Consider the following 23,005-nt stretch of genomic DNA (forward strand, 5'->3'; position numbering starts at 1 on the left):
TTATGGTTATGGTTATTCTGATTACGATTATAATTACGGTCTGGGGATATTCTCGTCTCCTTTTCGGTGGAGGGCAGCTTTGTTGCGTCATCCGAAAAGGAGACGGACGCCTGTCTTCTCTCGTTATAATTGCCTCGTTTCGTTCGCTAAAATCTCCTCATGTATGCATAACCTCAAAGGCGTTTACTCCAAGACTCGCGGAGAAATAAAAGAAAAAAAAATTGTAAATAGAAGAAGAAGAAAAAAACAAATATCAAATAACAACAATTGTGCAAGGATTCTGACTAAAGATTATTCAACCAGATGCGCGTAAAAAATTTTCATATTACAGGAAATACGGAAAACTAATGGAGCTACATTTTTCTGTTTGCGTGTCGTCCGCTGCAGTTAAGTTTCTCAGTATAACGATCAACCACGACGGCATTTTCTTTCATAATTTAGCATGTAATACTGGTGAATTACTTGTGTCGCGAAGAGATCGCACGTGCGCCGGATTTTAACGATCCTGAGTAATGTTTTTCATATTTTTTACAATTTTTTTTACACGCTATTTTCTCCCGATTCTATCGTCGAATTTTTCTCCCAACTTATTCGGGCTTCTAAGGCGAGAATAAAACGAACGAAGAACGAGAATAATAAAATCCACGTTTTCTGATAATCTGAAGTTTCTCAACGTTATATTATACCATTTCAGAGTAAGCACGCTACGAGTTTAGAATCTCTGCAATAAAAATACATTAATTGTGTTCGCCATATCGACGCTTTGGTTTTTAACTTTATCATTGCATGCCTGCATCAAGATTCCTAATCGCGTATACGAAGCAAAACAATATTTTTGGATACGGTTTAAAACGCACTTCGATTGTTTGTAAAACTTGGTCATTTCTTATTTTCCTCTCTTTTTTCTTCTAATTTTTTTATTTTTCTTCTTCCTTTCTTTATCGCAAAATTAAAATCAGGAATAATTTAAACTGTGTAACTGATTTGGTTTGCATGACGCGAGGAATGAATTATAGCTACTTACGTTACACGTACACGTATATCTTAGATATTTCACAAGATTCTTGCAATGTACAAACTAGCGAAGCTGCACTTCATGTTTTTTCCGCCAGTAGAAAAAAAAAATCCATTTTTTACCACTAATATTAAATATCCTTTCCACGGTATAAAACCCCACGTTGCGTTGATTCTTCATAATTTCACTGGTTCGATCGTAGTATATGGTTCGTTTTTATTATCAGTTTCTTTTTCCATTATCATTTTATTCAATTATATATATATATATATACATATATATATATTTGTATTTTTTTTTTTTTTGTTGAACTGTTCCGTGCAATTTCTTTTCTTTCTTTCTTTTTTTTTTTTTTTTTATTTGTAGTTTATTTTGGGCACATCGACACAAACGGCACAATAAATAAAAAATATCACTTGTTTCCTTGAATGATTTAGTGTAGATATTTGACGATGTTTACAAAAAATCGTTCGATTATAACCCTCGTCGAGATTTCTTTTGACATCTTTCTTTACATTATTACAGGAGTTTTTCACTTCTTTCCTTAATTCCCCCCCGGGGGGAACTGAAATTTATACGAAGAAAAGAAGAAAAACAAAGAGAGAGAAAAAAAAATAATAATAATAATAATAACAAAAAGCTTCCACTAAACACTAATTTCACCAAAAATTACACTTATAATTTTTACAATAGCAGTATCAATAATAATAATAATTATTATTATTATATACCGGTTATTATGAATTAAACTCTTAGATTTATCGTTTGTCGTATAGCAGCGATTTCTTCGTTAGTTTATCATCATTTGTTACATGTTCTTCTCTCATATTTTTCTCTTACGTTTTGAATAATATACATAAAAGCATTCGTTACGTCACACGCACATAATATAGCACAGCACCACGTATAGAACGGCCGTATAACGATTCTCGAACCCTGTTCAGTGTTCTCAAAAAATTCATTTTTTTCCACCGACGACGAGCACACGAGTTAGTTTCAGGGGTTTCGGATCTGCGGCAGCGAACTATCAATTCGAAGGTAGCTTGCGGCAGGTGGACCTTTTCGTTAAACCGCTGGCCAGACCCTGCAATCAAATAAGCAGAAAAAAAAACATTTAAGTACAAATTATAAATCTATGAAACGCATATCAGTAAATTGGGTATCGTTGCAACAATGGTTTATAGTTTTATACATTGATGAAATTACAAGATAATGTGACACACAAGTGACTATTCAATATGATTATAACATCGATTTATTGTTCTACCATCATAAAATTGTCTCAACAATTACTTAGAATGAAAAAAATAAAATAAAAATAAAAAAGCATAGTAACGCGTGTAGCAATTCATCCAAAATTTTAATCAAAATGCAACGCGAAATGCAACGAAAAATGAAATTTGAATTTTCCAAAACTCACGTCAGTAGTCCTGGATTCGGGTCCGCCTGGTACCAGGAATACTGCGGCATGTAGCCGGCGTGGTGGGGCGGCGGAGGCGGCGGGGGCGGATGGTGTCCTGGCGTATGGGGGTGGTGGTGGGTGTGGGGTGGCCCGTGGGGGTGGGGGTGATGCTTCATCTCCCCGGGCCAGACGGGCGCCGGCGGGCTCTCGTTGTGCTGGGGCGACATTTCGCTACCAGGACTGGAACTTCCGGGGGTGTGCCCGCCCCCACCACCCCCCATTCCTCCGAGGTACCCCGTCGTCGGACTTCCGGACACGGAACTTCCTCCACCTGAAATATCGACGACCCTTAATGTTCGCTCAATACTCGCCCTTCTTCTTTGCAGGAACGCGGTGGTTGAGCAGGTTTCGAGAATTTTGACTTCGAATTTCTCACAAAAATTATCGTTTTGACTTGAAGAATCTGTAATTAGAACTGAGACTCTTCAAAAATAATTGGCGAAATTTTCTCTGAGGGAGAGAGAAGTAGAACAAATATACCATAATTTACACCCAACTGTATTAGAGAAAATCTACGTAGAAATTGTACAATTTGAAAAAAATTTATTGGCAAATAAATTAAATACACAGTATATATCAGTGATATAGAAGTGTGTGGAGATGCTCGAAGTAGAAAAACGTAGACATTTTACGGAAAAAGGTAGAGAGTTTATCAAATAAATTTACGAATTCACCGTAAAATTACTTCGCGAATTGTTTCTGCAAAGTTTTAACTTACAACTATTTGCAAAAGAAAATTCTTAGACTTTCTAACCTAAAATTGACGTCAATAAGGTTACATTTTTTTCACCTGTACAATCAATTAATCGTACCGCTAATATTAGAGACGCGGATTTGTCGATGTAAATAGATCTTGATATAAAAAATTGTAGAGGCAGATGAGGTTAAAAAAAAAAAAGAAAAAAAAAGATCGAATATTCCAAAAACAGCAACTACAAGTATCTCATGATTATTTATATACTGATCTGTGGCTTTTTGTAGTTAAATAGACCCGAGAATCGTTTCAAAATTTTTCCACATATTCTCGGAGTGTCTCAACAAGTGGAGATCGATAGGCAGCCGTGATACGCACCGAGTGGCCTCGTCTGCATCCGCAGATATATACCTAAAGTAGGTGCTTTCTTACCTCCTTGCATCAAACCTCCCGGCTGTCCCGGCTGGGGCGATGGACCACCCGGGAGCGCGGTTCCTCCGGCGAGAAGGCTTCCATGCTGACCTCCGCCTCCGCCGCCGCCCTGCTGCGCTGCCTTCATCATCTTTTTGTATTTGCTTCTTCTGTTTTGGAACCAGATTTTCACCTGGAACAAAAAAAGGCCCGTGTTTACGTTAGAAAAAAATTTCCACGTCTTTTTGTGCCTGATAGAAACAAGTACATCGCAAGGTTTTCACCAATCGACTATGTGGCGATCCTCTTGCCGAGAAGTCACTTCCTCTAAGAGGTGATGGATCCCAATAGTTGAAAATAAAATCGTAAATCAAAGGAACTTCGAATGACTGAAATATTCTTGAAATCATAAGGAATGATTGAAACTATCTAACGTCATTGAAACCATCGCAATTCATTTCACATCACATGATTAGTGGTGAAAAAATCCCCCGACAAGCTTTGGAAATCGTGAACATCGTTCGTTGCAAGTCTTAAACGTCAGATGACTTTAATCCATCAACGTTATATTAACTTCTATTACCGAGTGATTTCTATTCATTCCCGAACACTGTTCCCAGCGTTCTGATTCTGTCCGATTTAGAATTAACTGAAGTTTGGCCCAGACGTTTGGAACCATAGGAAATCGGAGATAACATTCGAAGTCACATGAAAAGATGGAAATCGATATAAATCACTCGAAACCAATGTCAACGAGGTGGAATCGTTCGTTTGATTTCCAAGTGAACAGCCCCTCGAAGAGACGCGAAGTATAAAATGAAGAGTTTTGCAGGTTTCGCGGTAAACCATTGCAGTATGCGAAATATCTGCTTGGCGAAAGGCTCGAGTCCTCCGACACATGCGAAACTTGAAGGAGCATTTTTCAGATGACGATCTCAGACTCGTCGGAGCTCCGGGTCTGGGAATTCCTGGGAGTTTCTCGACAGTTCACAGGCTCGCCTGTCCACCAGGGTGTTCGGCATTTCGATATCCCGAAGCATAACGCAACAGTTTTCCAATTACTTTTGTCCGAAATATATTAAGGCATTCGCTGCTGATTTGTTTCACGAAACTGCGATCGAACCGTCCATTACGAATTGCCATAGTTCGAGAAATATCGTTACATGTCACCTGTAACCTGGAAAAGAAATCTCGTGGATTTTTGCAGCTTTTTGTACGAACCTCAAACATATTAATTCCGATCCTCGATTCATCGGAAACGGTGAATGACGACCGTTGGTTTCAACAACAACAAATCTCAAACACAGCATTGACTCTCGGTATCGAGCATTATAATTCCGGCGACACCGTCGTTATATATCCCCGGGATTTCTCCCCCTCCTCGGAATTTTTTCCCCCGTTTCGTTCGTGTTTCCCTCGCATGCGAACCGCCGCTGACAGCCTGGGGCGTAGAGTCACGGCGTTCGCGGTTTTCTCCTCGAGGTATCTGCGCGTTCTTCTGGTGCACAGAAGGCAGAGAAGAATACACGTTCGCCACGCACGAAGGTAGCCCCGTTTTTTGCTCCTTTTCTTTTTCACTCGACTCTTTATTTTATTTTATTTCATTTATTTTATTTCAAATCCACACTCGTCCCTAGAACGGACAAAGTAGAATGGTTCCTGGTTAATATCACCCTTCGTCGTCTTCAGACCGTGTTTCAATTCTGATCGATTTAATTTTCGTTAGAAAATTTTCGACGTTACGCAGCTGCGCAGCTTCGAAAATTCTACCTGATTATCGAATCTTCCCATCTTTTCCCTGATTTTTGTAACCTAAGTACAACGATCATGAACTCTTTGAGAATTACTGTTTCTAAGTCTGTTTCTTGCCAAACAGAGATAGAGAGAGAGAGAGAGAGAGAGAGAAGGCGAGAGAGAAGAGCAGAGCAGACGAGGCCCGTGGGCATCGTTTTTAGACGGGTTGTCGTGGTGCTTTAATATTCTCCTGAGAGCGCCTCAATTTTCCACGGACATTTGCATACACGTTGAAAAATATACCTCGCCGCTTTTTTTTATTCTTCGTAATATATTTATTTTTATGTTTTTCTTCAAACTTCTCTTTTTTTCATCCTCTTTTTGTTTCACTATTTTTGTTTTGTTTTGTTTTGCCTCCTAAGCTGTCTCGGGGCTGCCGTTTGAATAGTCTCATGAAAACAATCGCCCGTCTTTACAGGTTCTTTAAATGTACTTGTTAAAACTTACAGGCCTAACTTTGCGTAGACGTGTTTTTGCATAAAATTGCATCAACTCCTGAAAGAATGAACGGTCATTCGTTCAAAGATCCAGACCCAGACTTGTTCCCACATTGGTACAGAAAATGCAGACAACACACGGACATTCATACAATATTTCAACAAACCCTCACCGTTATTAGATTTGTAATTAAATGCGTAATCTCTATTGTACGCGATAATGTTATTGCAAAAAAATTTAACCCAGATATTGACAATGAAAAAATAACATTTTCACAAACAGAATATACGAACGCGTCTCGCGAATTCTTGTGATATGAACGAAGCTCATTTCTATGCTTTTATAACGCACCGAAAACGTGATTTCAATGATTCATTCCCTCGCGTGAAGATCGCTTGCAATTAACCGCCTGAGACCAACGTGTATCAAGAATCATGGAATGCAGTATGTCGCAACTTTTCCTATTCTTTTTGTAAACAATTTTCGCATCGTTTATTCAAATTTCTATCCTTAAAACATCTGTGGCCTCTCCCTTCATCGATTTGGTTGACGTTTTCGTTTACTTTTATTTCACTTCATTTTTTCATTTTCATTCTCATTTGCAGAGGGAGCAATTTTATGGTGACCTTAATTAGCCAAAGTTGGCCGCAACAAAACAGGAGCAAACGACCACCGGGTCAAAACGAGTTCATTAAAGCTCCCGAGGAAGGACGATCGAGCGTATTACGCGTGCGCGGAGGAGCGTGCGCGCTTCCACCGCATGCGGCGAGACAGCCGCGGCCTCGGCGTTGAAAAACCGATCGCGGTTAGCAAGGTTCTTCCCCCCCCCCCCCCGACCTCGTCCAACCACCCCCTTGCCGCCACCCTCCCCCGCCATGGACGCATTGTCTCACGTTAATCCTTCGGCGCATTCGTTTGTTTATCGCCGAAACTTGCTCGACATTTCTTGCGTTTTCGCCGTTCGTTTCACCACGCTGGAAGGTATAGGTATATATCGTATACCTACATTGCACTTCTACATATCGTTATGGATGTATGGAGTAAACGTATATACATATAAATCTACCGCGACTTTCAACGGTGGAAATAAATCCCTTTCTAATTGCGCGAGACAAAAAGGAGCCCCCGTATTGCTTGCAGTGGTTATACACTGCATTGCATTGCACCGCATCGGTTCTCCAAGGTAAAAGCGAACCGACCGTAAGTATAATACATCTACACGCGTCTAACATTTGTCCATGTTCGTATGCCTCTCTGTTATACATATTCGCCTCATGGCCGACAAAGAATACCCGGATTAATCGCAATTTTATACCACCATTGTCGCCGAATGCCTTGTATGTTGATATATCCTACCTATTCGGGATGCATAGGGTATTCGGAAGTTCAATCAAATGTGTGAGCGGGTTTAGCGGTTGTAAAATAAAATTTCTGGACGAGCGTTAATTGTTTTATAAATTTAGATAGTAGATATTATAAATTTTATAAAATCTAAAATTGGTACGTTACATTTTTTTTTATGTGCAAGCTTATCGCGCAGAGCAAGATGAAATATTTTCTTTCTCTTCATCTTGTGAACTAGCCGTAATTTGGAAGATGGAATTCAAAATTTGCTGAGCTTTTATTAATCCATCCATTTTCTGACAGTGTAACAAGTGGGTTCAAACTAATTTTGTTCAAATGATTTTTTGCCACTTTCTCTATTTCCTTTATTTTCTTGTCAGTGGCTTGTGTCACTATTTCCAAGTATCTACAGAGTTCATATATACAGACATTGAAGTAAAAAACGAAAAATAATAGGCTAGAATTATCAGCTTCAACCGGAGCGTTGCACGTTGGGTTATCATCGCGAGTTGCGGTCGGTTACAGAAGTACCAATTAAAACTTTATCAGAGTTACAATTGTAATTATGACAAGGTATACGCAGCTGCACTCGCGATTACAAGTGACGAAATAGGTCGACAACTAATCAGCCCTAAATTAGAGCTGGCATATAAAGTTTATATGTATAAGGGACATTCTGAAAGGTCAACCGTAACGAGTCCTGGATCGCAGTATCCTCGAATATCGTTCGAATTATATACTCTTTGAAAAATTCGATTGAAAATGAATTATTTACAATTAATTATTAGAATTGCTGCTGAAGAAAGGACGATGGGAGAGATCCAAATGTGAAACGAGCGAATCGATCTCCTCCCTCGTTTCGAGTTTCTGGCATAAAACCGCTAATCACCGACGATTCTTGAGTTATTCAATGCACGGGTTATACCCCGTGGCGAACGGAACGCTACGTGCGTAGCCAATATCGGGAACAAAGGGCGCGTAATTTGAATCCCCTCGGTGCCAGACAGGGATGAAAAGTTCGGATTTGCGTCTTCACTTGGCATAGGTAGATAGGTACCTACAATAAACAATAAACAATAACGAGTGCCGAGACGCGACATCGGCGACGCTCGTTACCGTCCGCGTTCCACGCGTCTAGCAAACCCCGGGATACGAGAATCGGGCGTGGCGTCTGCCACCCCGCTGAGAGTGTTGACGTATCTACGGGGCTGAAAGTATCGCGTAAACACGAGATGCCCACGACCCCAGGGTCCGTCAAGGGAGCCAAACGAATCGAATTAGCTGGCTCGTAAAGCGCTCCTCGGGGGGCGACGCGATACCGATTCATCCGACCCAAAATGGCACTAAAGATCCGCCTCGGAACGACACCAACCCTCCACCCTGAAGGGTGAGAGGCACTTGTTGCCGTCGGGGTAGCGCTATTCCCGCGGAAACCCTGCAGCGTATGAGCCCACCTTGCGACTGCCACGATTTGAGCGCTAAAATCTATGGGACCCCGTGAATATGACTATGCCTGCATGGAACAAGTTCGATCCATCGCGTTACCAGCAACGATTTCCAAGCTCTAGAGGTCAACTTGTTGTGAACGAACAGCGGCGATCCGGAAATCGGAACTTGGCCGTCGGTATTAGGTATCGTGGCTCCCTCGGTGCTCCCTCTGACAATGCAGCGAGTAGGTAGGACCGCTCCTCTCTTCCACGTTCCTTCTCTCTCTCTCTCTCTCTCTCTCTCTCTGCACAGTGCATCGGCAATTCCCGGCGTCACGTTGGTTCAGCAGTGAGCGGGAACGTTGGTGGCAGTTTGAACTTCCTGCCGAGCATCGGTGATGCGCAGTGCCACCTCGACGGACTAAATTCCCCAAAGCATGCCTCCCTTTGTTATTTATCGTTACGTTTTCACAGCCGCGTCCGCCTGCCGGCTAACCGAGAGCCTGCGGGAACACAGAGAGTGTTTATGGTAAAAGCTGACATTTATACACTCTTCGTATATTACACATATACCTATACCTATATACGTATATGCATAACGTGTGTATAGTTGAGCGAAGCGCGCTTACATACGATCACTGTCCATGAAATATTTTACGCCACGTTACGCTATCGGGCCAACGCCATCTGTCCAGGAGCGCGAACCGGAGAGCGAGAGAGAGAGAATCCTCGTAGACAATAGATGACACCGCTAGCCGCGCGTCGGTATGGGTATTCACTAGCGAAGAGAGAAGTAAAAGAGTGTGAAATAAAAAAAAACGATGGAAAAAAAAATTGGAGAAAAAACCAACGAATGGAAGAAAAAAAAAAGAAAAATTAAATAATAAAAAATGGGAAAAACTCAGGTACACACGAACGCACAAATACCCGCGAGATACGCGCAACCGTGAACGGGGAATGCATGCGCCTCGTGACGTAATGACGTGCCATGAATATGGAAAAAAGTAACAAATGTCGCCCCAACAAAGGACCAAAGAATAACACCGAACGACACCTCGAACGACACCATTGTCCGATACGTGTCCTCAATACGAAACGCCTTCGATCTCTCGGTCAAATTCGACTCGTCCTCCTCCTCCTCCTCCTCCTCCTCCTCCTCCTCCTCCACCTCCACCTCCTTCGCTTCTTCTTCTTCTTCTTCCTCTTCCTCTTCCTCTTCCCTCGGGGCTCTCAGGTTCCTCCGGACTCCGATGGACCCGCGCCGAATGCCCCGTACGAGTCGTCGTTAGTGGGACGCGGTCGGAAGCGAGCCAGAGGACGCGGATCTACACCTCGATGAACACGGCACGAGAAGTTCCCCTCCGTCCTTCTCGGGTAAGGCCTTTCTGCCTGTCCAACGACGCTGGAGGAGGACGACGACGTCTTGGCGGCGTCCCCGAGCGCGTCCAGCCCGAGTGTCCGGCAACCGTGAGGAAATCACGCACCGTAACGAAAATATCTTTCCACCGTAGCTTTGGCGGAGGGCGGGTGGGTGGGGTGCTCCTCGATCCCCGGGCCCCCGTCGACCTGGGAACCTCACCAAAGAACGATGCATGCACGTGTCGCTTCCTCCGCTCTGCAGGACGGACCTCTTCAAAGGCATTATAATTATGCCGTAAACATTGTACGTAACAACCTATGACCGCTTCGACCGACGGGACCGCTCCCAGAATAATACTCGACCTCCCTTCGAACCCGCTCGAAACAACGACTCGTCCTTCGCTTTGCACCGGTTCCCTCTGCCGCTAAAATACCGTGCGGAATCGACGAGGACAAAACACTAGAAATCATCCCTCATCTTTCAATCCTATCCAACCCCTATCACTTTCACTGTTATACCACCCGCGGAATTTATATTCACCCGAATACTTTGCAAATAGTTTTCCGCATTAGGGTAGCCATTAGCTTGAAATGTTGAATCAGGGAACACAGGCACTGGTCGATATACCAATGACGAATATACCTACCTTGGCGGTAAACATCCACTGTGACAGACAGAGTAGAATTGTCACCATAGCCAGTCCAGTCGGGATTGGCACATTCGCAAGTTGAACCATTACTGGAATGGTCTAGTATTGACTGGACAGTGCCAGTTAATTCATGCGTAGAATGGAATGAATATACTCATTTTGTCAGATCCTAGGCTTGGTTTCCATCAAATAAAGAAGGACGAAATCTCAGCAAATTGTTTTTATGCCTGACGACGACGACGACGACGGTGTTGCATGCTTTTGGATCTCAGTTTCTATGCTCGTAATCACGGATACCTATCTACCTATAAAACTGCATCCACTCGTCGGTCGAAGGTTATTCCATGAGCTGTCAGGTGACCTTCGTTGTTACCGACTAGCGTAAAAAGACTTGCGAAATACTCTCAGCTCACCTCATCTCGCAGAAGATGCGATCGGAGGCAATAAACCTCGGCCTAATGTCACCGTTGCATTCAACTTGCGAGCAAATTCGCCTACACTCGACTGTGCAGCGAATTGCATTGATCAACTTAGCAGTGCACCGGGTCTGCGTTCTGCTCTACCCGGAAGACGAGGGTACGTGGGTATGCATGTAGAGCTTGGAACGACCGCGAGAGAACGAGGCTGCGCTGTTGGAAGAGTGTGAGTTAGAAGGGGGACAAGATTTCCGAGACGATAAATCGGCGAGGAGAGAACCGCGTGGCGGAACAATCTCACCTTACGGTCTCTTCTCTTTCGGACGCTCTTCTACTTCCCACCTCGCTATTTTTTACACGGTGTACATAAAATATCCATGTAAATCATCACATTGTGCAGCATGGTTTTGCCTTGGTACTTCTCACTGTGATACCTGACAGCAGTCACGTCGTCTTGTAACGTTGTAACTGTGAAAATGAAACGAGTAACTCGGTCCTCTGACAGTTATGACTTACCATTCATTCGACACATTTTTTTCGAGGACATGGCAGAAGCGTTGCAATAGGTAAAAACATGTAGGTAATTCTCTTCGTGACTAACGTTCGTGCAGTACCTAACTATATACGTAAACAGTGTAGTATTGTTGCACGTCGTTAATTCGCCAGCAAGTCCCACAAGACGACGCATGATTCATCCGAGACCATGGTCAAGATCACGACGTTGATGATTCGTCGCAAATCGATCTACGTGCAATGTACATGGTCTGGAATGGAATGCGTAGTCGGGATATTCCGCCTTACCCTTTACACGGCCAGACTGATACTATATACCTATGCTCTCATCTGGTAAGTGTAAACTGTAACGTCATATTGGGCCCGATTTCATAATGGGCGTAAGTCATTCTTGCAATTGGATGCATGTTCACGGACGAACTTAAACGGCGAGATTCTACCTGGGTACAGGTAACACACACGCGTGTTAACGCGCAAGGCCCACGGATGTCGGACGTGTGTTGGAATACATAGGTAGGCCGTGGTGTGTGGCTACGTGTACACGCGGCAGTCATGCGATTCGTATCTCTGCCACCTCACAGTCTCGCGTCAGTCCATTGTTTCACGTGTGGGGCGGCAAGGTAGCCTTACGTAAGGCGATTCTGATACTATCTTGGCACACTACACACTAGGCTCTGCGATCCACGCTCGCCTTGTGCCTTGCGCCTACGCTATAGCGCAGCTCTGAGTTACGGCTACGAGAGTGTGGGAGTGCGTTGCCGTGGCCAACCACTCGATAGATCTACAAGCTTCTGCATGCGTGTATCCCTCCCCTTCTGCTCCCTCTTTGGTCGACGCAAATGTGATCGTGCTGTATTCGCATGTAACCACTTCTCGTTGTTTTAACCGTGTAGTATGGCTTGTACAGAAGTGTTTCCATCTCCGTCCGTGAAGAGCGGATGGACGGCCTATGAGCCCTTTTAATAATTAACAAGGAATTTCGCCATGCATATGGGTTAAGGAGAGAGAAAAAATAAGGAAATGAAAATAATTTCAATAGAAACGTAACGCTGTGTCAGAGATAGTATCTAGTATGGTACGCGGTGATGGATGGATGGATGGTGCAGAACTCGGATGGTCATTATTCGATTGTAAATAATTCCTCTACCGTTATAAATTCAAAGGAAAATTAATAATTCGATTCGTGGAAATATGGTATACCTAATCGTTGCTTCACATCGGTGTACAGGGGGAACTGCCGGAGTGCGGTGACTAATTTTAGCTGCGGTCTGATACGGCGATCAACGATCAAGGGAAACTTGAAAGTACAATGTATCTATGGTAGAAATCGAGTGCAAGACCGTGATCGGAAATATAACCATTGGCCAACTTCTCGCTGGAAGTATTACTTAGAGAATGTATGAAGAATCCTCCGATCATGTAGCCGATAAGGCCAACCTTGACATCCATGCACATTGCACCATCGGTAGAAACTGAGAAGCAAACGAGCGCGGGAGGAAGTCAGTCAGTCAGTCAGTCAGTCAGTAAGTCAGTCAGTCAGCCAGCCAGAAGATACCGAGTCGCCGTTTGTCACTTTGTCCGTTTGTTTGCAAAGTGTCACCGATGAAAATAAGCTTTCGTTTCCCGAGAGCGAAACTAATGAGCCCACGCGTCAGGACGAACGTGACCGCCATGACGAAGCGAGGGACTCGAGAATTGACAGGCGAGACGCGACCGTGCATGCTCTGTGTATATCTCGCTTATCAGCACCGGTTCCGTTCCATTCAGCATCCTTAAGAACGAAATCATCGAACCGTAGGTAAATCGTTGCGTAAAATTAGCGCAAAGATATTTTTTTTTTTTTTAGCAATCATGATCGATACTGTAAAATCGGTGGACAACTACCAACGGACAAGCGGCGGAGGGAATCGCCTCTGGCGTTGGTAAATTTCTAACGACTTCCCGTCAAAATAATCGCGGGAGTCGACGGAAGAGGGGTAGCGCAAGCTCATACGAGGCGATGCCCATGAAAGCGGGAAAACGAGAGATATAAATTAAGTTCATTTAGTGGATACACGAGTCGCAGGTTGGTTTACATTCATGCGGTGGGTGGGTATTAACATACGCTGCCCAGATAGGCACACGGTGGGTGGGTGCCCGTCTAACTACTGCCGGCAGGCACACACATATGCGCGGACGTGCGCGAGTGGAACCGTTAAAACGCCAAACAACGAGGACCTGGGAAACAGTTACTAGAACAATTTACGATTATAAAAGGTAACAGCAGCGGCCGTTTTCACGCTAGAATAACAATGCCAGCGCCATATGAATCCACCGTCTACCTAAGCACTGCTGCATCCATCCCCGAGTATTATACCGTTTATCCCCAGCATTAACCGGTGTTGTGACGCAGGCATGCGCACCGTGTCTCCACGCCTCAATGCTCATGGGAGTGTTCGCTTCACAACGCCCTCCCGACGGACATTCCCCAAACTTTCGACTAGATGGGTACTCGGACACCGCCACCTTCCCTTCCTTACACAGCGGCCGACAACTGCTCGCAAATCAAGACTACCGAATCATGCTTCTTCCGTGAGATATTAAAGAACAGGGAGTAATGAAAACGCACTACTTTTTTTGGATTCATGAAAACGAACCGGAAACGACCACGTCGTTTTCGGTGACTCAGAACCGCAAAAAACAACCATCAGCCTTCCGAGTGGTCGGAGACTTTGACCTTCTTCCATGTTGGTCCGGTAATTCGAATCGACCGCGACTGCTGCCGAAAGGCTCGTTGGAGGTAGAAGCTTGGACCAATCCCGTCATCGTCTTGTGATCCCCGAGTTCAACGTAGTGGAAAATTGTCCGTAACGCTCGTGAACTGCGTTTTAACCAATAGGGAGAAACGGAGCGCGATGACGATACAAAAACCGACGTTGGTGCTTCGGCAGCGAGGGACATGGAAGGCTGGATCATTCGAATATTGTGGGACCGATATTCCGGGGATAGTTGATAGGTGGAATCCAGCGTCACGGGTCTTACCGTGACGGACTTTAATCGACTTTGGGCGTTCGGTGCCGCCTATTCGAAACTCGAGTGTTACGGAACCACCATTGCAGGATTTATTCAACGATGTCGGTGAAATTCAGAAAAGATACGATATTTCAGGAATGAGAGAAGAAAAAATGTCAGCCTAATTCATTGACACAACTCGGCAATCCTGTTGGCACGTGAAGTGGCTTACTATTACTAGACGAACTTGCGAATAAACTTGAAATTCGTGTTTTCGTCACAGTTCTAAATGAAATTCAAAGGTTTCGTTGGTCACTTTCCATCGAACCCTGATGATGGTTGCAGCCTATAGACTCATAGTCGCATCCTAGGTTTTTTCCTAGAGATTATTAAGCTCCTGCGTTATGGAGGCCGGTTATAGTCTCATTTCAGGAAGAGAAGGAGTGAAAAAAATGTGGCAGTAAGTAAGCCAGTGAGAAAAAGTTTTCCTTGGCAGTTAATATCCTCGCTGAGTGCAGCGACGCCATTTAATGTCCGCGTCCATTTTCTGACGTGTATTCGACGTTTCGTGGTTTACCAGCCAGGCCGAGCCTGCGGCACTCACACTAAGCCGTGATTCCTGCGTATATTTACGTTGCACAAGTAGTGCTTAGCGTGCGCAGGCATCTCAGTGTACCGCAACGGGCGCAAAACCGCTTCCCTGCAACGCTGCGCGCATCGCCTCGAAACCGAGCTCCGCAGAGCAGCAACTCCAGGTAGGCGGGGTTTGGCTGCTGGTGCAGCAAAAGTTGTACGAGCTCGAGACTCCATAGAGAAACCATAAAGTTTCTCCATAACTCAGAAGTGGCGGGCAGTAAAGAGCCGGGATTTCCATACAACGGTTGAAACAAGTGCGCGGTACCTCGGTGCTCGTCGCATCGCAGTCATCCACCCTGGCTGATCGTAAACCGGGCATTGCCAGGGCCCAAAGGCCCCATGGGGTCCGCGAGTGCCTCAAGTGCCCGAGTCGATGGACCGGCGAAGGAAACCGCAGCTGCGCCAGGATCTTCGCCGCATTCTCCCGGCCTCGCGGTTTTCATTTCCACGATTATCCCGCAACCGACTTCGACGAAGAGAGATGGTCGGGTTATCGCGTCTTCCGGCAACGACGGCCGCTTCTTGTTCCCCCTACATAATTTCTTTGCTGCGAAACGTCTATGACCGCTAATACGACGAAGCCGCGTACTAGATACCTACATTATACCGTAGTAACATTTGATGGAGATATTCGTGCATGCGATGTGTATCCAGTGCAGCGAACGTCGAGGACGGGTGTATGCAGAATAAAATAACGTTCTCCCTATTAAAACGCATTTTTGCAAATCCAGTTTTCACGCGGTTGAGCATGAGGAATGCGAGCGAACGTTTGTCGAGGGGAGGGTATATCCTCTTTACGCCAACACTCAACGCATCGGCGTTATACATACATATACTTGTTTATTTTATAAGCGGATGCAGTCGACTTGTTTATGGCACATGGATGAAACGCTCAGAGAACCGTACACGAGCTTGCATCAATATGCGTTTGCTTCCGTAGCACCGTGACCAGCTTGCACACAAGTCTCTGCCTTCGCCCTTTTCTTTTTTACCTTCTTTTAATTTTTTCCCAAAAAACGATATGGCAGAAAAAAAACACGTAAATAACAACAAAATTGATAATTGTCACGCCGTCAGGTACAAATGTTCATTTTGCTTCGCGTGCAGCCAGCGGCACACTCGACGGGCTATTGGCTCGCAATGAGCGGTTAATGTCCACATTGACGAGGGGGTAATAATTAAGTCGCCTTAACGATAGGACTAAGTGGGAGCTGCTGCCCAAGTCAGGTCAGTTCTGGTGTTAGACTGGCACTAATTGGTAATTAAACTATTTGCTTCACTGTTCCCAACGCTCGAGGGAACGAGCGATTGGATGGTATAATAACGTGCTGTAACTCTTCGACAGGATTCAAACGCGCGTGTTTCCTTTTTCGCGATCATGGTAACTGTGTCGTTTGATGAAACTTGAAAGGGACGTGAAAAAAATTTATCTCAACCGATAGCGAAAGCTGTTTCGGAAACGGGGCTGCTCGATTACCTACCAACGAACCCGGAAAGGTGCTCCGTATTGAAAAAAAGAATAGAAAAAAACAAAAAACCGTTTAAGAAAGCAACGTGGAGGTGGAGGCTGCTTTAACAGCTTAGCTTACAGCTGGCGGTAGGAATGATTGCGGAGTAACTAGGTCTGGTGAAAAAAGATGCGCCGACGGGTTCGTTATTTATTAATTTTGTAATCAGGCCGCGTCCACGCGCACGACTCTGCCTGCATGGCTGTTCACCACATTCAAAATATGTAATTACCGAATTCACGTCTGGGCACACGTGCATATAATATATGTGTACCTACAAAATAGATTTATATAAAACACATTAGTGAGATAATTAAAACGGGAGGGAGTTCATGGTGGTGGTAGTGGTGGGGCAGCATTTGTGCGGCGACTAAAAGGAACGCGGCTAAAAGGTGAAGACCTCGCGTAGTATATTTCGTTCGGGAAACGCCTCCTCCGGTCAAAACAGTTGTCAAAAGAACGAGAGGAACGCGGCTTGTGTATGCCCATACACAGCTGACCCGTGCATCGTAGGTATCTAAAGGCACAAATATCCTCGTGATATTTCTCGGTGCCGTTTCGTCCGCGCGTTGATACTCCCCTCGGGCATTCTACTGTCGCGGTTAGCCGTTTCGCAAAATTGCAACAGCCTGCAAGCTGCTGCCGGGTGTGCCCGCACCTTTAACGAGACTCTCTGCGAAAATGCTGGCTTCGTGTTTTGCGACGATTCATCGGCAGCGCGATCTTCTTCTACGGGTAATCATGTCGTGAATAACGGGAACGACTTGAGAGCCTTCTTTCAATCCGGTGGATACTTCCATGGAATTTCTTGCGCCATAACGCGCTTATAGAAATAGACACTTCGGTGTAGCGTGGAAAATTAGAAGTGTGGTGGAAAACTATGGTAGCTAGCCAAACTCGAGTTCATGATCACTAATGCAATGTTGGCATGTCGAGTCGATATAATATTCACCGAGTGTTGACCGATCTATGAAACTGTAAGAGTACCAAATACGAGTAATGTGACATGATTATTTATCGACACCTACATTGAAACCCGCATCTATAGCTCAACGTAATTGGTTCTTATTTGAAAAGAAAATACCGATCGAAACCGTTTGGCGATATTATTTCAGCGATACTTGACCACATCCTACAAACATTCTTCGACTAAGCTTCTCCAACCTTTACTCGGACCTCTGAACTCGTCGAAGGGTCAAGTGTTGGGCAGGATGATCGGTGCTCGTTGATTTCAACGGTTATTGCTTGGCTGTCAAGGTCGTAGGGTCAAAGTTTGAGCGGAGGATGGATTCTGTACGAGCCGTCGACGAGAGAACAGAGACGAAAAGTGATTTCCAGATGATTGAATAACCGATTGATCGGTATTATCGGTTGTTTGTCACGTTACGCATCTCGAGCTCGGTTATAGCACGACAGTTTCGTCATTCGAGTATCGTTATATCCGAGGAAAAGAATAGTTTGAGAAACACTGGGAGGGCAGTTGTGGGCGGTACCGTGTGTATCCTATACAGACGAGAAGGTAGTAAGAGAGACTGGGTATAACGTTTTCGTGCCTAAGCGCAGTCGAGACTCGAGACGTAAAATGTTACGAGATCGTATGTAACCTCATACTAATTTCCCATTACTTAGTCAGCTCGTAAAAGCAACAGAATAGCTCGCAGGTATTTTGAAACTTTGGCAAAACCATTACAGATCGATTCGCATCAAGATCTAAAAGTTGTATCAATTCATTCTCCTTGTTTAGCAGAGTGAGACTTGGAGAAGATCAGACCTAATCGAGACCAATCTTGCCTCCTTTTCTTTGCCATTGACAAAAAGTAAGTGGCGATTATTCGAGACTCAATATTGAGTCAAACGGCGCGTGCAACGATGCATTGAGAAAACAACCTCAAGTTCCATACCTAATTGAATTTTCGGCATATTCGATATCCGCCCATTTACCGGTTCTTGCCCCGCCTCGTGGAGGCGCGAGGGAAAAACAGGGAACCTTAGCCGTAGGCTTAAGCTTTATCGAACACCTCCAACTACCCACGAAAGTACAGAACAAAACCACCTCAAACACTACGATGCGAACCGTATGTGCAACGAGAATTGGTAGAGGGTATAATGGTGTTGTACAAACATGAAACGGCAGTTAAAGTCTGGACGGTGTGAAATATCTGTAAAACTCGAAGGTTAATTACAGCGCGAATAACGACGCGGTGAGGCGAGGTAAAGTAAAACCGTTTAACGACCTGCGGACAATTATTACACTGCGGAACATAATAATTCTGGCAAACGGTTGACCACTCTATCGATTCAAATTGGTCGTCTATGTCACGTCGTTCCATCGTCGGAGTGAAAGAATTCAAAGACCTTCCGGTGAATGGATATCGATGACTTGACGCGACTTCTTGTGTGACCTGGCACGAAGTTCAAGTACGGAATCGAAGAAACTACCCATCAAGTGTGTACCTGGCTTGAAGAGTGATTAACCCCTCCTCCCTTCATGTGTGGATGTTCCACCTGAGGAACGAAGACGCATGGTCAGGTTACCGCGTGAGGTGCAGCAGAATGGGACTCGCGACTCGTTACTGTATTAATTATGATTTCCGCAGATTTAATTGCCGTGACAGATCACCGTCCGGTTTTAGACAGAGAAGAAGCACCGCTGTTTAAACGAATCATCACACGTCCGCTTCAATTAATGCACTTGCGATACGCACCACGGAATTGCGAATCCTCGAGTTGACAGCATCGATCGATTCTCATTATACAATAATATGTATAATTCTACACGTGCAGTCGTAATATAAAGATTCATGGAAACGACAAGAAGATGCGATTCGCGTACTGCATATCTATAAATGCGATAGCAACGATTGCAGTATGCATGAGAAGAGATGAAGACTAGGTAAAGATTTTTCCCACATATTTTTACCGTCCATTATGCAGACGAAGGTTAACTTGTCTCCGATCAGCGAACGGGCGATTTCATAGATGCAATCGTTGGATATAACCGATCTCTTTCATCCACCTCTGGATTACATTGGTGCGAAAAAAATCCTTGACCTGTACTGACTCGTCTGGAAATTCAGCAGAACAATGTCTGGTTGACATTAGTCGTCTCGAGTGCATGCGGCAATAGCAGTTTTGAAACGTGCAGAGTGTTCGTGACGAGTCTAACTCGCTTCGGTAATTAGAAGAAACTGTAAACAAGTTGTTAACGCAAACATTCTCAGCACGGTGGTCCGCGTGTGGATCGGTTATACGTGTGAGACGCAGTCCAGGCAAAGTCAGACCACCACCTAGATTCTCCGTAAACCGTGTACGCATGACACTTTGCTCCACCTTGCGCACTCGATGTGGCTACGAGTACTTCACACGTATCTACAGCGGTTTCTGTCATACGTGCGGCGGCGATCGGTTTGGAGTTTGAATATTTATGCGACCTCCGTGCACGCGGTATATCAGACGATCGAGAAACGGCTGCATTCTGGAAATCTTGTATTCTCATTAATGCGAATCTCGCGATCAGTGCCGCTCAAATCGGCGATACCGATCGATCGGCGTCCCAGGAAGAATCTATCTACATCAAATGGACCCGTTTCGTCCTCGATTTTTGGAGCTGCGGCGACGGGTCTTCTCGCCAGAAATTCAGACCGATCACAAAAAACGGATTCGATGATATCGAGAAGGTGGTGGTTGTGGTGGTGGGTTATACGGACACGTATAGCGCGATGCCTAGTTGGAGACACAATTGCGCAATTGCCTTCTCGGCGCAGATTCAGACGGCGAAAGAGCGGGACGAAGGAGGAGAGTATGGCTGCCGATACGTAAGACTAGGAATACGTAGATTGACGCATAGCCTTTCAGGCTTTACGTAAGGTTTCGCAAGCCGCCTACCGTGCCCGTGAACACCTATACCTACAACCGTCGTCCTCATCGGTCTGCGTCTCGTTCCTCAGAGCCAGCAGCAGATACCAGCCGCTCTGTTTTTACAAGCGCTTCGCGTCGCGAAATGCATTTCGAGATATCTGATTCGAGAGATCCAGGAAGCGCACGGCAGGCGAATAGTTTTCTTTATTTCTTCATTTTTTTTTTTTTTTTATCTTATGCAAAACAAGTTTTTCAGTCTCGACAAGACGCGCGTTAACATTGAAGGACAAAATGAGTCCACCAAATTAATCAGATTTGGTGTCAACCAATCACGTCCGACACTTTAAAGTCATCCATGAGCTTCCAAGATCATCGCTTCCTGACGATCGTGATACGAAATGTGTTTCAGCGTGTTGGGGAACGGCGTAAAAATTGCATAATTGTAAAATTTCGCTTCTCGCTCGCACTTGTCAGAGGGAATGATAAGCGGGTCAATTTCGAATTGGTTTGAGAAGCGCTTCCGACTCGTCTTCAGCCTCGCATATATATATACCTTCAATGCATCGTAGCCGTGCACGTAGATCGTACAATTAGTTGCAGGCGCAACACTTGACGTGGGCTTGGGGTATACTCGTATAATAAATGAGCACAGTGTGATATTTTTATTAGGCCAGTCTCGCGGCGTCCGAGTTATTATTAATGACGTGCGGGACGGGTGTTACACGTCGCGTGTATCTACGTGCGTACGTGCGTGCGTATAACGTGCGTGTGTACAACGACGCACACTGCCACGCAAGGTGAGGAGGCGACGTGAAGCCGACTAGCGAAGAACGAGAGAGCCCGAGAGAGAACCAGCGGCAGCTACAGGTGGCAGGCCAAGTAGTTTTCCATCTTTATTCAATCCACTTGCAGCAGCACCAGCAACGCTGTGTTCCCCGGTTCTCTCCTAGTTCTTCTCCAACGGTCGTCCCTCCGTCTCTCCGTCCCTCCTTCCCTCCTTCCCTCCGTCCGTCGCTCTACATATGCGATGCGGGATTCCCACTTCCTTAGGGCGCCCCGAGGGATTGTGCCGATCGAAAAATATTAATTGCCCCCATGCTCCCGCCCGGCTCCCCTTATAACGTCGTTTTTGCGCACCTCCGCGTGATCCTCCCATCCCACGGACGATGGTCCGGGTTTGTCAGATCGCCGACTCGTCGAACTTGTCCAGTTTGTCCGCTACCGCGGGTGCCCTGAGCACACGGTTACACCTGGACTTGATATTTACTCCCGGTCTAAAACCTGTTCGATCGCTCACCCAGATATCACACGACGACGACGGCGGCGGCTTACTTTAGACCCGTATACATACCGTCATATTATGTACCTTCCTACGTTACACATGCGACAAAACTCACCGCCGGTATTGTTTCTCTCATTATTTTTTATCCTCTTCAATGTTCTCCTTTAATTCCCGTTTATGCCTGCCTACTTATATCTCACTATAGTGAGATCGTTCTACTTTGAATGTTCCATCTCCGCAAACGCATATCGTTTTATCGATCAATCATGTTCGGTTTGCGCATTCGACTTGTTCGGATCATCGGGTATTTCTTGTCTCGAGTTTTTACTCGGTATTCGCTTGACGGCAACTGACATTTGTGTTTTTATATCGGTGCAGTCCAAGCGGATTTTATCGCGAATTTTTTCCGAGTATCATATCGTCGGCTTATAGCAACAACATCTCGTCTCAGATTTTGGTTCAGCAGAACCTCATCTCAGAATTTCGTTGACCGGAATCGTATGTTCAAAGTGATTTCCCAGGACATACGACGTTTTTGAACGAAATTCTGAGACCGGGTTTGTTGAAGCAAATTTTGAGATGAGGTTTTGTTACTCTCAGCCGACGATGCGAGGGTGAAGATATAACAGAAAATTTAGACTTTAATTAAATTTAAAAAAATAAACTGCTTCTAAAACGTAATTTAAGAGTTAGGTTTTTGTTTGTAGAGAAAAATCGTACTACATTCCTTGACGATTACAGAATTACATTCTATTCGAATATACGTTGATACAAGGTTCTCAAAACTTATCGGAATCTAAATATGATAAACAATTGTATAAAATTCAATCCTCTCAGAAGCACTATATCACTCGCAAGACAACTATAACAAAACAAAGTGCACTCTTGCTATAAAATTTGAGTTCATATTACTCAGATCAGATTTGCGTCAAATACGCCAAGAGAAACTTGACGGTATATAATTTTCAGTAAATATATCAGCCTTTTACACCTCGGCGGTTTTTCTTTTTTCTCGCCGAGTTTCCCGAGCGGTTGAACTTTGATAGACAGGTAATTGGCTTTCAACGACCTAATTCACCGATCGCCAATGATTATCACCTCGTTACGGCTTTCGCGCGAATTCTGCGCGATAGCTGCAGATCCATGAGGAGAGAAAGAGGGAGAGTAAGAGCGCGGTCAACGCGCCCATCGTCCGAGCGGCATCGTG

At 44.8% G+C, this 23,005-nt stretch overlaps 1 protein-coding gene across 2 annotated transcripts in view; it reads right to left on the reverse strand.

Annotated features, from left to right (window-relative positions):
* Positions 1 to 1,654: 1,654 nt before the first annotated feature.
* LOC124408562 (homeotic protein distal-less) overlaps positions 1,655 to 23,005 on the reverse strand; it is a 50,653-nt gene continuing 29,302 nt past the window's right edge. For both annotated transcript variants that reach the window (XM_046885586.1, XM_046885585.1), the window contains exons 3-5: positions 3,604 to 3,775; positions 2,436 to 2,748; positions 1,655 to 2,099 (exon numbers count right to left, since the gene is read on the reverse strand). In XM_046885586.1, coding sequence (XP_046741542.1) covers positions 2,081 to 2,099; positions 2,436 to 2,748; positions 3,604 to 3,775 — 504 coding nt within the window. In that variant the 3' untranslated portion in view covers positions 1,655 to 2,080. The remainder of the gene's footprint in view (positions 2,100 to 2,435; positions 2,749 to 3,603; positions 3,776 to 23,005) is intronic.

The sequence above is a fragment of the Diprion similis genome, chromosome 8 (assembly GCF_021155765.1).
Source record: "Diprion similis isolate iyDipSimi1 chromosome 8, iyDipSimi1.1, whole genome shotgun sequence".
Lineage (NCBI taxonomy): Eukaryota > Metazoa > Arthropoda > Insecta > Hymenoptera > Diprionidae > Diprion > Diprion similis.